This window comes from Musa acuminata, chromosome BXJ2-8, assembly GCF_036884655.1.
Source record: "Musa acuminata AAA Group cultivar baxijiao chromosome BXJ2-8, Cavendish_Baxijiao_AAA, whole genome shotgun sequence".
In the NCBI taxonomy this organism is placed as follows: domain Eukaryota; kingdom Viridiplantae; phylum Streptophyta; class Magnoliopsida; order Zingiberales; family Musaceae; genus Musa; species Musa acuminata.
The window spans coordinates 43,211,668-43,232,564 of NC_088345.1; the positions used below are offsets into that span (position 1 = coordinate 43,211,668).

The window sequence follows — 20,897 nt, forward strand, 5'->3', positions numbered from 1 at the left end:
GATTGAAGCCCAACTAGTGGGCTGAAAACACTGTAGTTGGGCTGAAAACACTATAGGCGGTAGCACCGCCTGAGCTGGGCGGTGGCACCGCCCAGTGCCCGAGAGCTGGGCGGTAGCACCGCTTGGGCTGGGCGGTGGCACCGCCAAGCACTATCAGCGCTTGACACGGACAGGCGGTGGCACCGCCAGTGCAACGGTCGACAAGCGGTGGCACCGCCAGCCTCGGGAACTCAAGGGAATTCAAATTTTGGAGATCAAATTTGAATCCTCTTGAGGCCTATAAATACCCCTCTATTCTCAGCTGAGAAAACAACTTTTTGAGCAGCAAGAGTTTGAGAGAAAGGTCTTAGAAAAGTGTTAGCTTGTCTTCTTTTCAATTTGCTAGTGTTCACCTCATCTCTTCTCGAAAATCTGTAAGAGAGTGAACCGCTTGTAAAGAGTTGTAAGAGGGGTATTTACCCTTCCATTTCAAGAGACTTGCTAGTGGAAGGTGGGAGCCTCATCGAAGAGGGGCCTCGCAAGTGGAGTAGGTCATTTGACCGAACCACTCTAAAATCGGCGTGATCCTTGGTTTGCATTTCATTATTGCTATTTACATTATTGCAAACCTTCTTATATGCTTTAGTTCCTTATTACTTTTGCTGCGCATATTTAAGAATACGCTTTCAAGACTAAGCTTTTCAAGTTCCGTTCTTATCGTACGAAAGATTTTCTAAAACCGAAGTTTTAATCCGCTGCACTAATTCACCCCCCCCCTCTTAGTGCTGCTCCGATCCTAACAATTACAAGATTAGTTCAGTAATATAAAATATAAATATCCTATAAATGATAAAATATATTATAATTTATATCTCATAAGCATGCCATTATAGGTTACCTCGACAATCGATAAAACTTAAAGACATATAATATAAATAATATTTCTTGAGTATTATTTAATCTAATTTATGTTAAAACAGTTTAATAATAATAAAATAATAATCATAATAATTATTAAATATTAATTAGCATAAATAAAAACTTATATGATAATTGTATTCATGATAAAATATAAATGGTCTTTATGTAAAAAATAAATATCAATTCATATTTGATGTACATATGAATAACTAAACAAATACCCAAAAATAATAATTATAATTTAATTATCATATACAATAATAGGTTATATGAGAAAATTATAAAAGAAAACCATAATTTATATTTTTTTATATAAAATCTTATATTAGACTAGTTAATCCTATTTAATTGGGTAGGCTCAAATTTTGGCCAAACATTAGCCTAAGTAAGTCAAAAGTTAATCAAAATTTGACTTTCTCATCAAAACTTAATTGATCGAATCTAAATCCAATCATGTAGTCAAAATATAATCATCAAAATATTTGATTAAATAAATAAATTATATTGATCAATTTATATTTGAGGACACAAGTTAAAAAATTTTAATTTCTTAGGGGTAAAACTATAATTTTATTAGGATACACAATAGAATTATATAGTTTTTAAAGGACAAACCTATGAAAGGATATATATTAGAATTAAAAAAGATTTATAATAATAAAACTATAATTTCAAATTTAAAACCATAATTTCCCTTTCGCTGCATGAGACATATAGTTGTCGTGGTGTGTGGTCACCACCTATGCACTACTTACTGCCTACATGGTAGTAGTACTTATATTGTCGACCGAATATCTCTTTGATCGTAATGCAGTGTTGTGTTATCGTGCCCACGTGCGACTATGTGCACATGTTGCCTGATGCCCCCCATAGTCGCCACGATATGGTTGTATACACGCATCACCTAGCAATCCTCACAATTGTCATGGCACGTCTATGCACATGCTTCTGACTAATGTAATCGTTAGTTTTTTATATCTAATTGATGCCGACGCAACCAGTAGATGCTATTCAGTCATTATAGGGTTGCCACACCCTATGATGCTTCCATTCCATATGCAAACACTACTTGTAATTGGGTTGGCAATTATCGAAAGCCATAGCCCTCAGTAATATTATTGTCGACAGTCGATAGTAGTTTATCAATCAAATGTAAAGAACTTTACATTGCCTGTGATATGATGGACTAAATAGAAAAGCGGATCGACAATACACACGGATCATTCAAGAATCGTAAATCAAAATCGAATAATACATTTTCACAAGTGAAGGGTACTAATAAACATATCTAAGACATTTAATTTTAAAACATGACTTTGATACAAATTATAAGCATAAAAATTATGATTATACTACTATTATAAAAAAAATTTAATATCAAAAATTAAAATTAAATAACAATAAATTAGATTTATGATTTATACCTTTCGATGCCATTTAGAAATCCTTTATTTGATCTATAGGTGTATCATCGTTAGATTCAAAAGTTACAGCAACATTAATATAGGAGGAGAACTAGTCTTATTTTCTCTTCTTATTTTTTATAGGACTGTATAAATGATGGATCAAAGATTAAGAAAGATTAAGAATATATATATAATCTTGGTATATCGTCGTCATAGAACATGTACTTTTCCAGATAGTCTACGATGATAATTAAAAAAAATTCTTTTCATCAAAATGTTCTAATAAAAATATATTATAATTAATTATTTATTAATCAATAATTATTATCAAAATTAAATTAAATATATAATATATATTATCTAATTAAATAAGATAACATTGTTATCTATCGATGCGTCGTCCTAATGGACGCATTGCTGTCGCAGCAGATTCCGACATGTCATTGGCAATACGAAGATTCATCTTCATCAATTTCATAGGCAAAACGGTGATTGCAGAGAGAGCCATTAGGCAATCTAAAAAGAAGTCCCCAAAGAATAACTCCAGTCGAAGACTTTTGACTTTAATGCGTTCTGCCATTCGTGGTATTTCACCTGTTAATCTATTCCCATAGCTTTGTTCGACGGTGACAGAACAAAGAGCTTGATATGATCCATCAAACACATGTGATTATGAAGAAGAAAGGTGTCGTATGATTAGCTTCCTATCCAACACTGATTCCAGAATGCATAAGAGAGACTGTGGCAGGGCCCAATCGCAGAAGACGGACTCATTGCAGGCATCTTTTGATCAAGTGCATGCAGAGCTCTCTGAGCCCGCTTTTCTGGGAGGGTCAGTGAGAACGACAAATCTTTTCCCTCACCATGTAAACAAGGATCATACCACCCGTCTTCCATTTTAATTAGATAGTATTAATGTCAACTATGCCACATAAAAGCTCATCCAATCTAATTCAGACATCTAATCCCCAAAGAGAACTGATAGGTACCTGAATTTTGTTAAACTCAAACCTAAATCATAAATCATATTTATGATTTTAATCTTATTTATTTAATAAGATTAATTTTAATCTTATTTATTTTTAATATGAGATTAATCGATAATTTTATCACGATCCAATTTGATCGAATAATCGATCTATCAATTTCGTTGAATTTAAATCACTAATCGAAATGATTAAATTAAAATTTATATAAATACATTCATCAAATCCACATAAATCAAATGAAAAATTAATCAAGGTATTAATTCATAAATAAAACTTAAATTCAAGAATTAGTGATTAAATTAAATTTGATGCACTTAGATTAAATTCAATCTTAATCTTAAAGTCTTTTTTAGAAGAACAATTGGCACTTTGATGTCACGACACACAACAAACAAGAGAAACTAATTTGTCCGGGTCAAAAGATTAAGAACATCCACATTTAGCAATCCCCGACAAAAAACCTAAACAATTGGACAACCACCGTTGAGGTTCCAAATTCTCTTCTCTCCTTCCCTCCCTCCCTCCCTCCCTGCACTTCTCCCCTTGAATCTTCCAAGCCAACCATCGACGAAGACAAATAAGAAGGGAGGCCATCGATGGCCACTCCTTTCCTTTCCTCCCCTCTCCTTGTCATGTCACCCGACTATATAAACTAAGCACAAGAAATAGCTCGTAGATATGGAGACAGAGATGCAACAGGTTATCATATCCAAACCCCTGCAAGGCCACCGCCAGTTCGACGCCCACCGTGACCACTACCGCTACACCAGCCTCCGGGACATCCTCCTCCTCCACCGCTACCGCCCCGCCTTCTGCTTCTTCTCCTCCTCCCACGCCTCCGCCGGCAGAAGCCGCCATCCCCCCCGCGGCTTCGACTCCTCGGCCATCTACATCCGGAACCGGCTGGTGAACCACGCGGCGTCGGCGTACATGCAGCCGGTGGCGATCGTGGCCGACCGCAACCAGAACTGCATCACCAGGTTTTGGTGGCGCCTTCGGCAGCGGCCGCCGGGCTGGCACGCGTGCATGCGCGACCCCTTCGAGCAGTGCATCGGGTTCGTGGCGCGGTCGGTTAGCCATGCCCTCGCCTGCATCGTCGGCCACCTCGGTCGGGTTTGCGCATGGGGGAGGACCTCGCCGACCTGACGACGCTGCAAGTCCACGTACGCTCTCATGCATTAGAATTAACGTGCCAAAACTAATCCTCGTTCTCTACTTGTATGTTTGTGTTGGATGTAATAGTTGCGGTGTGGACTTTGTGATGGTTTAATTCTGTATGCTTCTGTAAATTATAAAGAAATACACATTAATATATGCATTACATATCAGCTTTTGATTGTTCATAGGTTTATTTAATTTAATCTTTTCTATAGAATGTTCTCAACATTATTGTAATGAAGGGGTTCATAGATAAACATGGTTTTTCCTTTGTGATAAAGGATTGATGAGACTGTTAGATTGGTAGTGTTTGTGACGAAATAATTTTTTCCTTAGTCATCAATACCTTTTTTTTTTTTTTTCTTTTTCTTCTTCTCTATCATCCCAACTCTATGAATTGTCCAAACATATCATTTTTCAGAATATTTTTCAACAGGTTTTAGAAGAAAAGATAAGAATCCTGAAAGAATGAAGGGATGGATATGCAAATCTCCTAAGCAGTAGGACAACAAAAGAGAAGAAGGTATATATGCATCACATATGACATAAAACATGTCAACATGCTGAAATTATATCTTGCTATTGCAACCATTAATTATGTAGTATTCACCATGTTTCTCAAGTATTTTGCAGTACCAAAACATAAAAAGGGACTATAGAAAGAATTAGCAAAACTTTATGGCATGGTGAGTGCTCCACCATTCAACTATCAAATGCTGAAACCAGCCACTGTAGCAGCAGTGCAAGGATAACCAAGTGAAGCAATACAAAGACAGAGTCATCAAAGGCTGCAATCCATTGTGTTTGTATAGTTCTTGCAGCGAAGCTGGAAAAACGCCTGGTCATCAACAGTTGATGTTACTCTTTTCGAAGCAAACAAGTTGCAGGAACGATCGAGAACTATCTAAAATTCATATACACAGACCTCTCTGGCACGCTTTGGTGCCATTTCATCTACTAGTTTTGGTCTGCATCAACCGATGATGAATCGTGCTTCTCTTTGTCATGAGAAATGTGACTAGTCCACGATGGCATGCTCTTCCTTGAAAATTTCATCCCAAACATATCTTGATCGATCGCCATCATTTCAGATGGAAGCTCAGGAGGTGAATCGATCCATGGAGTTTGCTTTGCAGCAACCGTGATTTCCAGAGCAGAATCTATTGCCCATCTGCATGCACAAAGAAGCAAAGTCAATGTAATATGACCTAAATTGAATAGCAAAGGATCATTCTGCCCTGCATAAGATAATATGATCAAGATGACGAGAAAAAGGTGATCTCTGGTGAGACGAATAAAATGAAACATATGTTTTGTGATTCACAGGGTTATAGACTTCTCATTCAATACCTTTATGGCATTTTTGATAAATTATCTTATTCTGTCAGCAGCGAAGTTGGATATCGCTGAATCCAAACCGATGCTCTTGCTCTTGTGGTGCAAGAAATAAAGACCTCACTAATGACATAACACCCTCAGAAGATCACTTTCACTCTCATGTTAATTATAATGTCCTAATATACTCTCTTGCTGCTAAAGACCTTTCATACATTACTTGCGACGACCATATGAATCAACAGCATTGTTATGAATCTATCTAATGATAGATTAATCTAGCAGAACTATCACAGAACAAAAATGTGGTTTAATCTGCTTGAGGTATGCAGTATGGAAGCAGAAATTTGTCGCCACAGAATCCCACCGACACATGAAGAATCATGTTTCCTAGTACAGTCTGATCTCGTGCAGGCTGTAAAATGATCCTGTTGAAGCATCGGTCATGTCTTCCCCATGCCCGAACCATCCCACCCCATAATTCCTTTGGTTACTACAAGACTACTGATCTTGCAATAGATAGAAAAACAAAAGATGCTCCGACAAACTCATACAAAGATACAGAGAACAAATTCCTAAGCAACACAGTTTTATGTGCAAGCAGTAATCAGATTAGAAGCACCACAAACTAGTCCTAGTAGAAGTGCGTTAAGAATCAAAAATGTAGTTTCATCTTTCATGTGCCAAAACATTGCAGAGAGTCACAAACAAAGGTTCGATCTAGCAATGCAGAACTGTAAAAGTGTGGAAGGATAGTAATGATAACCATCAGAAGAAAGCTGAAGCTTCAGAGAACATGTTTGTATTAGTATCTGGCTTCTCATGGAGAGGATGATTAGAAGCAGAGGTTTCGTGAACTCACCCTGGTGGGAACTTGCTGTCGTAGCGAGCTTCGACGCGGAGCCACCAGAGCAGGGCCTTCTTCCCGCAATTCCCCAGAGGCTCGACGAAGGAGGCATCCTTCAGCAGAGCCAGCGGATTCTCGATCTCCTCCCCGTCCTCGCCCACCGCATCGAGATCCCGAACCCAATCGGGCTTCCCCTCGGCCTCCCTCCACAGCAACCTCGAGTTGAGCACGAACCCGGCCCACTCCATCTTCGCCGCCCGCATGGTCTTGCCCGCGCCGACGAACGCGGCGCCCGTGTGCGGCAGAGCATTGTAGGTGTGCCACCCGACCAGGTCGCCGGAGGAGTTGCAGGCCGGGCCTTGGATGGGCACAGGAGAGTTCCCCTCCTTGTCCTCCTCCTCGCTCAGCTCCGGGTCGCCGACCGCCTCGGTTCGCCCCGAGTGGGCTAGGATTCCGATAGAGACCGCGCCCATCCACTTCACCTTCTGCGCCTCGTCGAACAGGTCGACGCTATGCACGTTGCTGTCGTCCGCGAACACCACGATCCCGTCCATTCTCCTCTCCCCCACCACTCTGTTTCCAGGAAAACCAAATCAAGAACCAATATTTTGACAGAATTCCAGACCAAGATCCAATCTTTACTGTTGGATTTGGGATGACTTGAAGGGAGAATCGTTGGACCTGAGGGCGCGGAGGCGCATCCGGGCTTCGGTGAGGCGGCGGTCGGGCCAGTTGTCAGGTACGAGCTCGGGAAAGCGGATGTGGAGGTAAGGGAGTCCGGAGCGGGCGAGGAAGGCGGCTGTGTCGTTGGAGGGGACGCCGGTGGGGGCGGCCTCGACAACGAGCCAGGTGAGCGGGTAGGGAACGAGAAGAAGGGTGTGGAGGAGGCCGGTGAGGTGGAGCGCCTGGAAGGTGCGGACGTAGGTCGGGGTGACGACGATGAGCGGGCGGGGCGGCGTCCGCACGCCGTGCTGCAGCCGCTGCTCCCGCTGCACCCGCTCGATGATCCAGTGCGCCCGCACCACCTCCTCCGGGTCCGGGTGCGGCCACCGCCGGATGTGGATCCCGTGCCGGCCCACCACCACGCGGCTCCGCGTCTTGTTGGCCACCGCGAGGGACGCCTCCGCCAGAGGAGGAGGCGGGGGCGGGGTGGGGAGAGAGAGGGCCAACGTCTCGGTGCGGGTAGTGGTGGTCGTAGTGGTGGTGGTGGTGGTGGTCATGGTGGTGGTGGTGGTGTGGAGGATGGGGGCGGAGGTGAAGACAGTTGCTGTGGAGGAGGTCGTGAAGGTGGAAGGGGAGGAGAAGAGCAAGAAGAAGACAAGGCGGGAGCAGCGGAAGCCGAGGACGAGGCTGATGATGCAGCAGAGGCCGTGGAGGACGATCCAGAACAGGGCGGATGGCGAGCGGAGGATGCCGTCGGTCTGCGCTGCGCCGCCACCGGCATCCAGAGGCCGGTAGCCGCCGCCGCTTCCGCGGCGGCTGATCTGATTCTGAAGCAAAGACATCTTCATATCCGTCGCCTCCTCCCCTCTCCTCCTCCTCCTCCTCCTGGGTTCTGCGAGTTAGAAGAAGCACGTAGAGCAGCGGAGGCAAGGAAGGTTGAGGTGCAAATAATGATCCTTTTAATAATATAGTTGGTAACTTGAGAGGTGTCATATTAAATTACTCGATGAAATGGAGATGGGAAAAGAAAGGATGATGGGATAGTAATGGAGAGAAGATTTGGTGGAAGGCAGGAAGCCAAGAAGAGAGGTGTGGACTACGAGTTGCGAGGGTGGAGCCGTCTCGAAGAATAGAGGAGCAGTGGAATGCTTTGGATTGAAGCGAGTAGGAGTAGGCGGGGGAAGAAGAGCCATCATGGAGGCGTAGGTTGGGGGGGCGAGAAAGTCGGTGGGGGCTTGCCGATGGTACAGCAACAGGTCAGGAGGCTTCCTTTGCTGTCGGGGACAACGGTGAAATGGGATTTGGTGTCCGGATCGCTCAGATGGAGGTTGACTTTGACTTGCCTTAACGCGCCTTTTCATCTTTCACACATACCACCACCATGTGCCACGTGCCATTTTGTCTTCTAGTAGTGTTGAGCGAGGAGAGACGGACAATTACATAAGAGCTTGATATTTATTTAAGAGGTTCATCACTAATAATACATCCAAAATTATTAGTTTTCAAATGCTAATCTCATACAATTCTGATGCTTCTCCAGATGATCTTTTTCTTTCTTTCACGAGCATATATTATGATCGTATGAAGTCGAGCATCCTCCAAGCCTTGGGGTTTAGGGGTTGAAGTGATTCGGTAAGATTTGCAATAAAAAACGAGGTACATTTAGTAACACTCCTTTAATGATTAACTCAATAACTGAACTGATTATGAACCCAATATGATATTGAATCGATGTTTTGATCGATATATGATGTGATATGTCATATTCCATTATCAATAAATAAAACTTAAATATGGTCCGAAGAGATGTGATATTCGATATCTATGGAATGAGTAACAACACCCGAGTCAACTATTTATTTATTTGACTTAAATATCATCTCAGCAAAATTTTCTAGTTTGACTTGATCGAACAAGTCAAATTGCATGCACACTCGATTGTCAAATTTATTGGACTGCGAACAACTACAGAATTGAGAACATTCTCTAATCTCTTCTAAATTAAGTTTAGGTGAAAACCTACCTAGTGCATACACTTGACCACAACAAAAAAATAAATGAATGTTAGCTTACCTGTCTTGATCGACCCACCAACTATTCATGTGATACTTCTCTCGTACATCCACACCTATGGAGATTAAGGTACCTATCAATCAATTCTAGATGAGACTGACTTGAAATATAGATATCCTATTGAGTAATTAGATTTCCTAAAGATATATCATATCAACCATTATAATACATGAAATAAATGTTGGAGAGGTAAGCCGTCCTCATCTCACAAAGAAATGAGGGTCGGTGGGTGTCCCGTCGACGTGCTCAATTATTCCAAGCCAACTTGTTGTCAAAAGCCACTGTGAAGTTGATTGCTTTTTGTTGTTACAAGCAATAATAGTTCCACACACAACATCAATGGTGATGCCATTTATGGAACCATATTTTCACTTAAAATAATTATAAAAAATATATATGATCTGATTTCTAGGTCTTAGATCTGTTCCTTTTTTTAGCATTCCAAAATCATATTAATGCCTACAATCAATAACTGTCAAAAATCTGATTTCTGGATAACTATAATGGACACACATACCAATGGAGATCTAATGTGAACCAAAAAAGACAAATAAGACATACATGTGGATTCTTGCCATGAAGTTTCCTACAGACATTTGCTGCTGCTTGCTAACCATGTGGAAGTCAGATTAGTGGGCTCATAGATTTCAAACACCAGTGGATTAGGGTTTGAGTCCCGCAAAACATGTGTGATGATTCCCTGGAACTGTCTGGACTTCATTGTCTACTGATGCAATTATTTCACACCTTCCATCATCAATGGAATGGCATCCATCAAGATTCTGTAATCAGAACAATCCAATAAAAAATTGACATTCCCCAATAATTGGAAGTGATGTGGATTTAAATGGCCACATCAACGAAGATTGAAGCACAATCATGTGTCATGCTCTGTGCTTTGATGTGTTCAGCATCACTTTGTCAATGAACTTGGACTGAGAACAAGCAAGGCATATGGGAATTGCACAGCTCTAAGCAGCACAAAACAAGACAGATTAAAAGTTGGTGTTCCATCAATGAACAGACTCTTCAATAGAACTGATTTGGAGAGTCTACGAAGAGGTTCTCACTTCTCCATAGCTTTCAGTGGCTGCTATGTCCTAACCACTTAAAAGAGTACACCTGAGATCAGGATAAAACTCAAAATCTAGAAATTTGCACTGATGTGGAAGCAAAATGTCAAAGGTCAGCAGTAGGAACATTATCTACTACTCCTACAAAATGAAATAAATGCTGGACATAGAATCAGATGCCACAATCAAGAATTGAATTATTGGAAAGGGACATCACATCAATTTTAATATAAAAAATTCTCCTGTGTAGCTCCCAAGAAATCATTTCCAGATGAAATATGATCAAAACATATCACTCAACTACTTTGTAAGAAAAATAATGACTGATATTACCAGGCAAAATCAACAAGTCTAGACTTCCATAGTAGTTTCACGGCAGGGCCTTTAATGGCGTTTTGCTTCGATGAAAGTGAACCATAAAAAAACTGCACTCTTGGTGAAAGTGATTTAAGCTCCTGTATTTGGTTCATCAAATTAGATTGAAACTTGAAAATGAAATAACAAAAGACCCACAATTCGAAGAAAGTTTTGCATTCATTTACGGAAGAAAAAGAAAAGAAAGATTAGCTATTTGGTTTGAGGAACTTCACTTTGTTGTCTTTGGCATATTATCAAACAAACATACGCTTCAGGCCAAAATCAAGTTTCAAGGAACTTGGGCTTCAAGAACTCCACTTTGATATCAATTTCCAGTTTTGCTAAAATAAATAGGCCCCAAGGATTTATTAATAGACATGTGGTGACTAGAAATTTCACCGACCGACTAGATATCAAATTGTAAAGAAAACTAAAACCATGTTATACTGCACACAAATTACTTAAAAGGCTACCAAATGAGTCTGATGTATAAATCTAATATCTTTGAACATCCAGAATTAGGATCAGAACTGGAGCATATTTAGATCTATAACAGTTTTCTGTGTTCCTACTTCAGTAGGATTTCATATTGCTGTTTTCATGAAATTCCTAACTGTCCAAAGCAGGTCACTCTTCCAATAAACATCATCTAGGAAACTTAAAACAACACTATGTCAACTTCTATAGAAGGTTTCAGCTACGGAACTAACAAGGAAGAGGAAATGCATGCACATTGTTCTACCATTCAAGAATTTAAAAGAATCTAAAGAAATGTTCATATGAGAATCGTGGTGTCATCTGTATGATCTGTGGATATAATAAATACTGTTCCAGATTGTAAAGTCTTTCTTTTCCTTCATGAATCAGAAATGTTCTAACCAGATTCCTTTCTGGTTCTTCCAGCGGTAGCTTACCCTGTCCTTGGTTCTCTCTTTTTCTCAGCTGGACCGTTGAAGAAAGCACAGCCAGCCAGCAGAAATTATAAATTTCATTTTAATTGTGTTCCCTATTGGTCAAAAATCAAAACTCTGCCAAATGCTACTTATTCAAGGAAATCAAAATTATTTGAGATAGCAGGTATTGAGCTCTATCAACAGATAAGCAAGCTCATTAACGTTTATAAGTGCATAGGTATGTCTTTGTATTGTTTATTTGACTTCTTAATTCAGACCTTTAATTTGTACATGTCCAAGTACCCAAAAAATCATTTCATACTTGGAAAAAAAATTAAAACTGACTTGATCATGCAGGTACATGACACCTCCAGACAACAACATGAAGAAGAAATATTAAACATGTCATAACAATCTGCACTGATTACAACTCCGAGAAATATATTGATTATTAGGTAATGGATGTCGACCCTGGTATCACAAGTTAAGCTGGTAAACAAACAAAAGAAATTCAAAATATGTGCAGTTCAACACTCACAAAAAGGTATGTGCCACTTCTACAAATCACCCTCTTCTAGCAAAGATTCTAAGCAAGTAGAAAGGTAACAACCTATGTACAAAGGATCATTCTGTCCTTTCCGAAAGACATATTATTGAAATTCTTCCACCAGAAGTGATCATCTACAAGAGAATGAAAAAGATGTTTGCAAAAATGTATAGAAATGATAAAAGAAGTGTGACAAGTACACTTACTTAGCAAAGAGAGGAAAACATGTCGATGATCTCGATGAGAGAAGTTAGTGATGTTGGGATGGATGGGTTGGACTTGGTTGTATATGCCTGCTCCTCAACTCATCGATTTCAATATCTCGATGACATCATGAGCAGCATGTTCTTCGATATTAGAAGCATGTTGACGACGACGACCAGCCACGGTAACCTTTGCTCTGATACCAATTTGTCTCTCCATCCCATCATCAGTTAGCCAGCATAAATGCTGAAGAGAATTGTCACTCCTACTTGACTATTTTCTGCCAACAGATGATAAGAAGCTCCTCATGCTCGAGGTTAGAGAGTGGATCCATCGTTGCTGCTTGAGGGAAGATCTAACGTCACAATGTGTTCGGTGAGAGACGCAAGCTCTTCGATCCCACTTTCCTGCATCCCACCCTCGCTCATGCTCACATCCGGCTCCTGCAGCGTGACTGCATCCAGGCTGACAGCAAATGACCCTCCCCTGGCGGCCATTAACCACTCCACACCTTCCCAGGTCACTCGCGGGCACCTCTTCATCCTAACATTTATCAAGCTGGGGCAACCTCGAGCGAGAGCCTCCAGCCCACGGTCAGAGACAGGGCACCCTTTGATGCACAACTTCTTCAGAGCCGTGCACTTGGTGGCAATGTGCGCGATCTCAGCGTCGCCAATTGTCTTACAGCCGCACAGCGCCAAGCGCTCGAGACTGCGGCAGCTGCTCACAATGTGCTCGATTATTAGAGCCGTTGGGTTGATCCCGACCAGAACAAGCTCCTGCAACTGGGGGCAACCCCTGGCGATCGCCATGAGGCCGTAGTCGCCGATCCGGTTCGTTCTCCACCCATCGATGCGGATCTTGCGGAGCATGCAGCAGTTATCGGCGATGGCGGCGACCCCGGCGTCGGTGCATTCGGGGGTCTTGACGAGGTGGAGCGCCTCCAAGGCCAGGCAGGAGGTGAGGGCGACAAGGCCGCGGTCGGCGACCTGGAGCTTCTCGAGGTGGACCTCAGCGAGTTTGGGAACCCGTCCGGCGATCTTCTGAAGGACTGGATCCCATTCGCCGGAGCAGCGTATGATCTTGAGGGTTCTGAGGCTAGGGGAGCCGGCGATTACCGAGGTGAAGCACTGGGCGTTGTATAGATCCTTGAGGCAGAGGGAGCGGAGGGCAGAGGAGGCCGGGAAACAGACGGCCTGGGGGACCGCGTCGGCGAGACCTCGCAGGCGCTTGAAGGAGAGGTCCTCGAGGAAGGGGCAGCCTCGGAGGACGGCGTCGATACCGGCAGGGCCGAAGGAGCAGGAAGAGCAAGCGAAGCGGCGGAGGGCGGAGCAGTGAGAGGCGAGGGCGGACATGCCGAGGTCGGTGACGCGGTGGCAGGCCCGGAGCTTGAGGTGGGCAAGGGCAGGACATCGGCGGGCGATGAGGTCGAGGGCGTCATCGCCGATGCTGTCGGAGAAGCGATCGCAGCGGAGGGAGAGGCTGGAGACGGCGTCGAAGCGGGCTAAGAGGGCGGGGGCGGCATCAAGAAGGGGGGCACGGGCGTCGAGGACGAGGCGGCAGCGGCTTCGGGCCTCGACGGTGAGCCAGCGGCGGCAGACGAGGGCGCAGCGGTTGCGGTCGCGGGGGCCGAGGGAGCCGACCACGAGGGCCAGGCAGTCGTCGGGAAGGTCCAGCGTGTGGTCTCGTTGCGGACGGGAGGTTGGCATGGCGCAGACTCTGAAAGAGAGATCGGAGGAGCTTAATGTGGATACTTAAAAAGGAGCCCCCTATAAAATGGAAGGATATATGCGCTAATATCAACATTTGAATGAATGGATAGAGAAGGAATGTGCAAACTACTACTCATCTTTAATAGGGGATATGTATATATAGATTTCCCAAAAATAAATAAGAATCGGTATGACCGACCGAGTCTTGTGGCGGAAATCACATCAGAACTCCGATAGATACAGAGTCAGTACGAGACCGTTCGACTCTGAAATCACTGTTTGAGATATAATGTAACTGAAATCCAAATTAGGAGTTTATTTTTAGGATTAATTGATTTGATTAAGATGATCACTTATAGTCTGATGTTAAGGTAAATCATTATTTAATAATCTGTCACTTAATAATAATTAGGTAACTCAGCATAATAGTTCTCTACATTAATCATTATCTCAATTCAATAATTGGATAATCATTTCGGTGCCTAATCTTTTTTATTATTTTATTTTTTTTAATCCTGTACTAATTTAAGTATCGAAGAAATTTTATTAGGTATGTTTACGATATAATTTTACATGATCATTCGTAGAATTTTATCTTCCCGATTTTATATGAGCACCTTTGTCGTACACCCCCAAAATAATATTAAAAAGGTATGAATCTATCTTAAATCATAAAAATTATGATTCGTCCATAATCCAAACTCAGAATTCAAGATAATATTTGAGGACACTAAGAGCATTAAATTCTCAGGCACATCTATAAAACCTGTGTAGTTTTTTAATCATTCAAAATGTCACTCCTAACTCTAAAAAATCTAAAACTAACTCAAAAATTATTAATAATCACATATAAACCCACAAGAGTAAAAATTTATATAATCACAAAATCAATCATTTATTATAAACTCATATCAATATAAAACTTCAAAACTTAATATTCTAAACTACTTCCAAATATGAGAAGAACCTTTATAAGACCCATCAATTCGGATTTGTTTAAAAATACACTATAAGCAAAGTATACTTTTATAATAATATATGTTAAATCATCAAAGACTTAAAAAATAAAAACTTCTAACGGTCTACTATCTCAACCCAATCCCTAACATCACAATAAATAACAAGCTAATTTTAAAATTTTATATAGTAATAGGGTGAGTAATAAAACTAAACAAGTGACTAAAATATCTATAACAAAAAAGATGATAAATCATATGAACTTAAAATCAAAGTGTAAGACATGGATATAAGAATCATATATGTTACTTTATTAGATATAAGAATTATAGATGTCATTTTACTAGATACAAAGGATCATAGATGTCATCTTGTTAAGTAAAAAGCAACATATAAACTACTCAATATATTGATACAAATTATTAGCTCGAGTTATATTTGACATTTCTATTGATTCGTTCATAACAATAAAGTAAAACGTATTTATGAGTATATCCATGGAGTATTGAGAAGCATAAAGAGTACTTATGAGCATATCAATAAAGTAAAGAGCATTAAGTAAAATATATTTATAAGCATATCAAGAACAAATCTGAAACATAAGTTTAAATGCTACATTTCATTCATTTTATTTCTATCCAAAATGTACATAGAAACATATATAAAGTGAGATCATAACACATCAAACTCTATCTATTCATGTTTGGATGACTTAGGTAACACTCAATTGATAGAAGAATTTTTCTTAAAATCAAGTTCAAAAAGTAAAAATAAGAATAGGTAAATTTAGAAATAAATTTATTTTGACAGAATATGTGATATTTAGATATTTAGAAATCAAGTTCAATTGAGGCATATTGTATGAGATATTTAGATAATAAATTATACTCTAATTTACTCGAACAAGATAGTATTTGAACGATATATGAGCTTATTTTCAAATAAAGTATGTTTTTTACAAATTGAAACTAACTATAGAGATTACAAATAATTTTATGTAAAAATATTAGAAAAATATTTTCTTTATTTTACAGAATCCAAATGATTAAAAGAAATAAATATTTGAGTAGGCAATTGTATTTTAAATCATTCAAGTAAGATATTAAAAAAAGATATAAGAGTCTTACTTTCTAAAAAAATAAGTTTTTCCTAAATCAAAATTTTATAATTAAAATATTATAGTTAAAACATGATAGATAGGGTAGAATTTTTAAAAATCTAGATTAGCAAATTTATAACTCAAATAGGGTTCATGCCATTAGAAAAAAGAAAACCCTACAAATTGCAAATAAATAAAAGGAAATCAAGAATAAAAATCTCTATATAATGGGTTAGAACACTTATCTTAGAAAAATTTAATCCCAAAGGTGATTAATTGGTCCAAAACCTTAAGCCAAAACAACAATCTCCTTCCTCTCCTTCAATTCATCTTCCCTTCTCATCTCTAGTCCAAGATGAGTTACAATAAAGTTCTCATTTGATAAGTTTTCTTTACTTTTTTCTCTAATTAATTAGGTTTAATTAATACAAAGATGACAAACTGACAAACATGCCTAAGGAATCACATGTCATGAATAGAGCAAATAAAAGTAGCATAATCTTTAGGTTATCTAATGACATATGTCCCTCACCTTGTCTTTTTTCCATATTTGATTTTCTTGAGGAATAAAATAGAAATGAAATTGAAACCTAATTTTTAGATTTTAAAGGATGAGTTTTAGTACTCATAGATTTGTGAAAAGGATTTATATTAAATTAGAAAAAAAGGAGAAAAGATGGAGGACATGTATCACTAACTAGTTTAAGGATTGTACCACTTGTTCTATTCATGACATATATGTTTTCTTGATATATGCTTATCGTTTTATCATCTTTGTGTTAGCTAAATCAAAACAATTAGAAGAGAAAATCGGAGAAAACTAATCAAATAACAACCTTCCTACAACTCAACTTGAACTAGAACAGAGAAGGAAGAGGTATTGTTTTGACTTAAGGTTCATTATTCTTGAGATTAGATTTTTTAAAGACAAGTGTTACAACCTATCCTATAGAGATTTTTATCCTTGATAAAAACAGGTGATAAATGATTGATTTTATGATTTTATAAATTTTTAGGTGATGATTAATGATTTTTGAGTTGAGCTTGGATTTTATAAAGTTATAGTGATATTTTGAATTATTAAAAACGGTAAAGATTTTATAGATATGTATGAGAATTGAATGTTCTTAGGATAAAACTAAGTGAACTCCCATATGATATGATTTGATGTCTCTTCACATATTGGACTATTCAAAACTGACGTAATCAATAGCATCACTTAAAATATTGATGATGTCATCGGCCGCCGACTAGATTTCCAACTCATGGCTTATTTTTCACATGCCAATAATATGATAATCTCATCAACATTTTCATACCATACCATCCAAGTTGAAAAATGGATTAAGGGAGATAAATAAAAGGTAGACATACGTACATAAAGAAAAAAAAAATCATCAACCCACTACTATCCTTTTACTCGTGAAAGAAAGAAGCACTCACAATAAAATTTGGTGTGTTGTGCCCTTCGTATAAATTGGACGAGACAGGAAACACGATTACCACCCATTCAAGCGACGGAGAGGTCTTCACCTTGACGAAGAGATATGCCTTGTTTCCATGTTCCTCGTCTTGGACGAGACAAGATATCTCCTAGTCAGGTTTAGGTGATGCAACACAAGCGTTTAATGGATCCTAATATGGGGCAAAATTTGAGGATAATATAATCTATCATTCCTGCTCTTGACGATTCTCCATCACTTTCACATGCATGTTTCAAGAAGCCAAATATTATACGATAGAATCATTAATATTTAAAACCTTAAAGCACGTCTCTTGATCGTATCAACTAAGACTAGCCTCAATGATCAATAATTGTACTGTTGGGAGGAGGATTCTTCTGTACTTGTCCTTGTCATCGGATGGGTGGGCGGCTGACACCCGCCGGGCCAAGGGGATGGGCATTAGGGCATCACGGGAAGCTTATACGAGAGCCATACGATGAGCAACTGACGGCTAAGATGGAGGCATTGGCCCGGACACCGATATATCAGATAAAAACACCCAGAAAAGGAAGAATCTCGTGGCTGATACTCTGTCGGCTGGAGAATCTAGACTTGCCTGCACACAAGATTTTACCTTAGGTAAGTAAGAAAGGGAACGACTAGATTCCCCCACCCCCGATCCGTGGAACGCGCACTCTCTCTCTCTCTCTCTCTCTCTCTCTCTCTCTCTCTCTCTTTCCCCCCACAACTTGGGGAGCTTCTTCCCACCTCTCTAAACTCCAGCTATGGAAGCCCTTCACGTCCGCCCCGCCCTCTATAAATAGCCTGCCCTTGCAGCCTCGATGGCACCATCGTAGAAGAACCAGGAGAGGTAGAGGAGATGGGAAGCTGGGCGATCGCCGTCCATGGAGGTGCTGGCGTCGACCCCTGCCTGCCCGCGGTACGGCAGGAGGAGGCTCGAAGGGTGCTGTCGCGGTGCCTCAAGTTGGGCGCCGGCGCCCTGCAGGCCGGCCTTACCGCCGTGGACGTGGTGGAGATGGTGGTCCGGGAGCTGGAGACCGACCCAGTGTTCAACTCCGGCCGTGGGTCCGCGCTGACCCGGCGGGGCACGGTGGAGATGGAGGCCAGCATCATGGACGGCCGCGGCCGCCGCTGCGGCGCCGTCTCCGGCCTCTCCACCGTCAAGAACCCCGTCTCCCTCGCCCGCCTCGTCATGGACCGCTCCCCCCACTCCTACCTCGCCTTCGACGGCGCCGAGGACTTCGCCCGCGAACAGGTCCTCCATCCCTGTACCACCCTTTTTCATGCTGACAACACGATCTCGACTGTTGGATTCCAATCAAACGGCCGACATCAATCTCTCTGTGTAGCGTAACTCGATCTTGACCGTCCGATTTCAATCACAAACATAACCACATCGGTACAGAATCATTCAGCGTATATTGCTGAGATGGAATCTGCACGATGAGCGGTGTCGCTCAACCGTGACAGATACGGAGGCGCACGAGTCCAAATCACGAGGACGGGGCATGCAAACCTGCACCACTCGATGCCTGTGCGACCCAACCGAACGCCTTTGTCCGCGTTCGGCACACCCCGAAATGGACCCGGGATTCCATGCGCCTTTTGGCACGCGCCAGAGATTCCATTGGAATCTTGACGTGGTGAAGAAAACACTGGCCTGAAACACGTGGTTGTCGGCTTGTTGAATCTGATCTGCTACTGTTGCAGGGTGTTGAAATGGTGGATAACAGCTACTTTATCACCGAGGAGAATGTGAGCATGTTGAAGCTGGCGAAGGAGGCCAACAGTATCGTGGTATTTGTTACATGCGCATGATCACATCTCAGAAGCGAACACCGTGCTAATTGATGTGCTCTTCGTGGAACAGTTCGATTACAGAGTGCCGATCCCCGGCGTGGATAGTTGCAGCGCCATCGCGGGACTGATGGGGGCGAAGGCGGAGGGCGGTCTGCAGATGAACGGCCTGCCGATCAACATGTACGCGCCGGAGACGGTGGGCTGCGTGGTGGTGGACAACAATGGGTGGTGCGCCGCCGCGACGTCCACCGGCGGGCTGATGAACAAGATGAACGGCCGCATCGGGGACTCGCCCCTGATCGGCTCCGGCACCTACGCCTGCGACGTCTGCGCCGTGTCGTGCACCGGCGAGGGCGAGGCCATCATCCGCAGCACTCTGGCGAGGGACGTGGCGGCGCTGATGGAGTACAAGGGGCCGAGCCTACAGGAGGCGGTGGACTACGCCATCAAGGAGAGGCTGGACGAGGGTAAGGCCGGGCTCATCGCCGTGTCGAGAAATGGCGAGGTGGCGTACGGATTCAACACGGTTGGCATGTTTAGAGGATCTGCAACGCAGGATGGGTTCATGGAGGTGGGCATATGGTAGCCGCCCGCCTCTCTGTTTCTATCTCTTCCCCGATGTACCTGAGAAATGCTAATTGATCTGCTTCTGTGCTGCTTGGGGGCACGATGATAACTAGACAATAAAGGTTCTTCTCCATGGTTGCGTATGTCCTATGGTGACAGTCTGTTGGATGGATTCATATTCCGGAAGCAAAACAATCAACAACCACTACCTAAAAAGCCGGAGAAAATGAGTGCACAAGTGTGGAACTAATGGCAATCGTACGATGATGATTGTCCCACGTACCAACCCAGCACACTTTCTATATAAAATTGGAGGAAGACGAAGCGTTCACGTTTGTTCATCACTCCGTACAATGGAACGTGCAGAATCCAACCTGTGCCAATAACCAAACCGAGTTACATGAACAGACAGCCTGACTTAATATTGAAAAAATCCTAATCAGGAAGAAATGGCAAATATATGGAACTGACAGACAATGAAATGGTGGTAGCATCATCAATTTGCTGAGTGAAAGGACAAAACTCTGTTAATTTTTTAACATTATCTTATCCTCAAATCAAATCATATCTAATCAATTAAAATTATTAATATAGGATATTATTTTTTATTAATATTATTATAAAAAAATATAATTAATGTCCCGATCAATTTGACGTGATCTAGACTCGTGTGAATAGATTTATTTGAAGCATTTTCAAGATTAAAATGTAGAACTACTAATATGTCATATGCATAAAAATTGAGATCCAAAAGATATTTTTGTAACTAATTCATTTAAAGTTGAAGTTAGTAACTCAACATGGATGGATGTAAATGTAAGTGATCGAAAACTAATCCTTATTTTTTATTA

At 41.3% G+C, this 20,897-nt stretch overlaps 3 protein-coding genes across 6 annotated transcripts; 1 reads left to right on the forward strand and 2 right to left on the reverse strand.

Moving 5' to 3' along the window:
- Positions 1-5,228: 5,228 nt before the first annotated feature.
- On the reverse strand, positions 5,229-8,437 carry LOC103994662 (probable beta-1,4-xylosyltransferase IRX14). 2 transcript variants are annotated; one of them, XM_009415064.3, is made up of 4 exons: positions 7,317-8,437; positions 6,651-7,208; positions 5,379-5,624; positions 5,229-5,291 (listed from the first exon to the last, which is right to left on the reverse strand). In XM_009415064.3, the coding sequence occupies exons 1-3, from the start codon at positions 8,144-8,146 to the stop codon at positions 5,411-5,413; spliced, it is 1,602 nt and encodes a 533-aa protein (XP_009413339.2). In that variant the 5' UTR covers positions 8,147-8,437; the 3' UTR covers positions 5,229-5,291; positions 5,379-5,410. The 2 variants fall into 2 exon arrangements, with proteins under 2 accessions (XP_009413339.2, XP_009413338.2); XM_009415063.3 differs by having other exon boundaries at positions 5,229-5,624.
- Positions 8,438-9,863: 1,426 nt separating this feature from the next.
- Positions 9,864-14,268, reverse strand: LOC103994661 (F-box protein At1g47056). 3 transcript variants are annotated; one of them, XM_018829824.2, is made up of 2 exons: positions 12,448-14,268; positions 9,864-10,493 (listed from the first exon to the last, which is right to left on the reverse strand). In XM_018829824.2, exon 1 carries the CDS (start codon positions 14,152-14,154, stop codon positions 12,763-12,765), a length of 1,392 nt encoding a protein of 463 aa, XP_018685369.2. In that variant the 5' UTR covers positions 14,155-14,268; the 3' UTR covers positions 9,864-10,493; positions 12,448-12,762. The 3 variants fall into 3 exon arrangements, with proteins under 3 accessions (XP_018685369.2, XP_009413336.2, XP_064977711.1); XM_009415061.3 differs by lacking the exon at positions 9,864-10,493 and adding an exon at positions 10,587-10,899; XM_065121639.1 differs by lacking the exon at positions 9,864-10,493 and adding an exon at positions 12,078-12,375.
- Positions 14,269-18,426: 4,158 nt separating this feature from the next.
- LOC135619533 (probable isoaspartyl peptidase/L-asparaginase 2) lies at positions 18,427-20,189 on the forward strand. Its single transcript, XM_065121640.1, has 3 exons — positions 18,427-18,934; positions 19,390-19,476; positions 19,550-20,189. The coding sequence occupies exons 1-3, from the start codon at positions 18,539-18,541 to the stop codon at positions 20,063-20,065; spliced, it is 999 nt and encodes a 332-aa protein (XP_064977712.1). The 5' UTR covers positions 18,427-18,538; the 3' UTR covers positions 20,066-20,189.
- The last annotated feature ends 708 nt before the right edge of the window (positions 20,190-20,897 follow it).

Bases quoted from the DNA above. Each gene is read 5' to 3' on its own strand.
- LOC103994662 (XM_009415064.3), bottom strand. From the start codon at position 8,146: ATGAAGATGTCTTTGCTTCAGAATCAGATCAGCCGCCGCGGAAGCGGC. The intron at 7,209-7,316 runs GTCCAACGATTC...TCCTGGAAACAG, and splicing joins ATGCGCCTCCGCGCCCTCAG to AGTGGTGGGGGAGAGGAGAA. The intron at 5,625-6,650 runs GTGAGTTCACGA...TTGTGCATGCAG, and splicing joins GACAGCAAGTTCCCACCAGG to ATGGGCAATAGATTCTGCTC.
- LOC103994661 (XM_018829824.2), bottom strand. From the start codon at position 14,154: ATGCCAACCTCCCGTCCGCAACGAGACCACACGCTGGACCTTCCCGAC.
- LOC135619533 (XM_065121640.1), top strand. From the start codon at position 18,539: ATGGGAAGCTGGGCGATCGCCGTCCATGGAGGTGCTGGCGTCGACCCC. The intron at 18,935-19,389 runs GTCCTCCATCCC...CTACTGTTGCAG, and splicing joins AGGACTTCGCCCGCGAACAG to GGTGTTGAAATGGTGGATAA. The intron at 19,477-19,549 runs GTATTTGTTACA...TTCGTGGAACAG, and splicing joins AGGAGGCCAACAGTATCGTG to TTCGATTACAGAGTGCCGAT.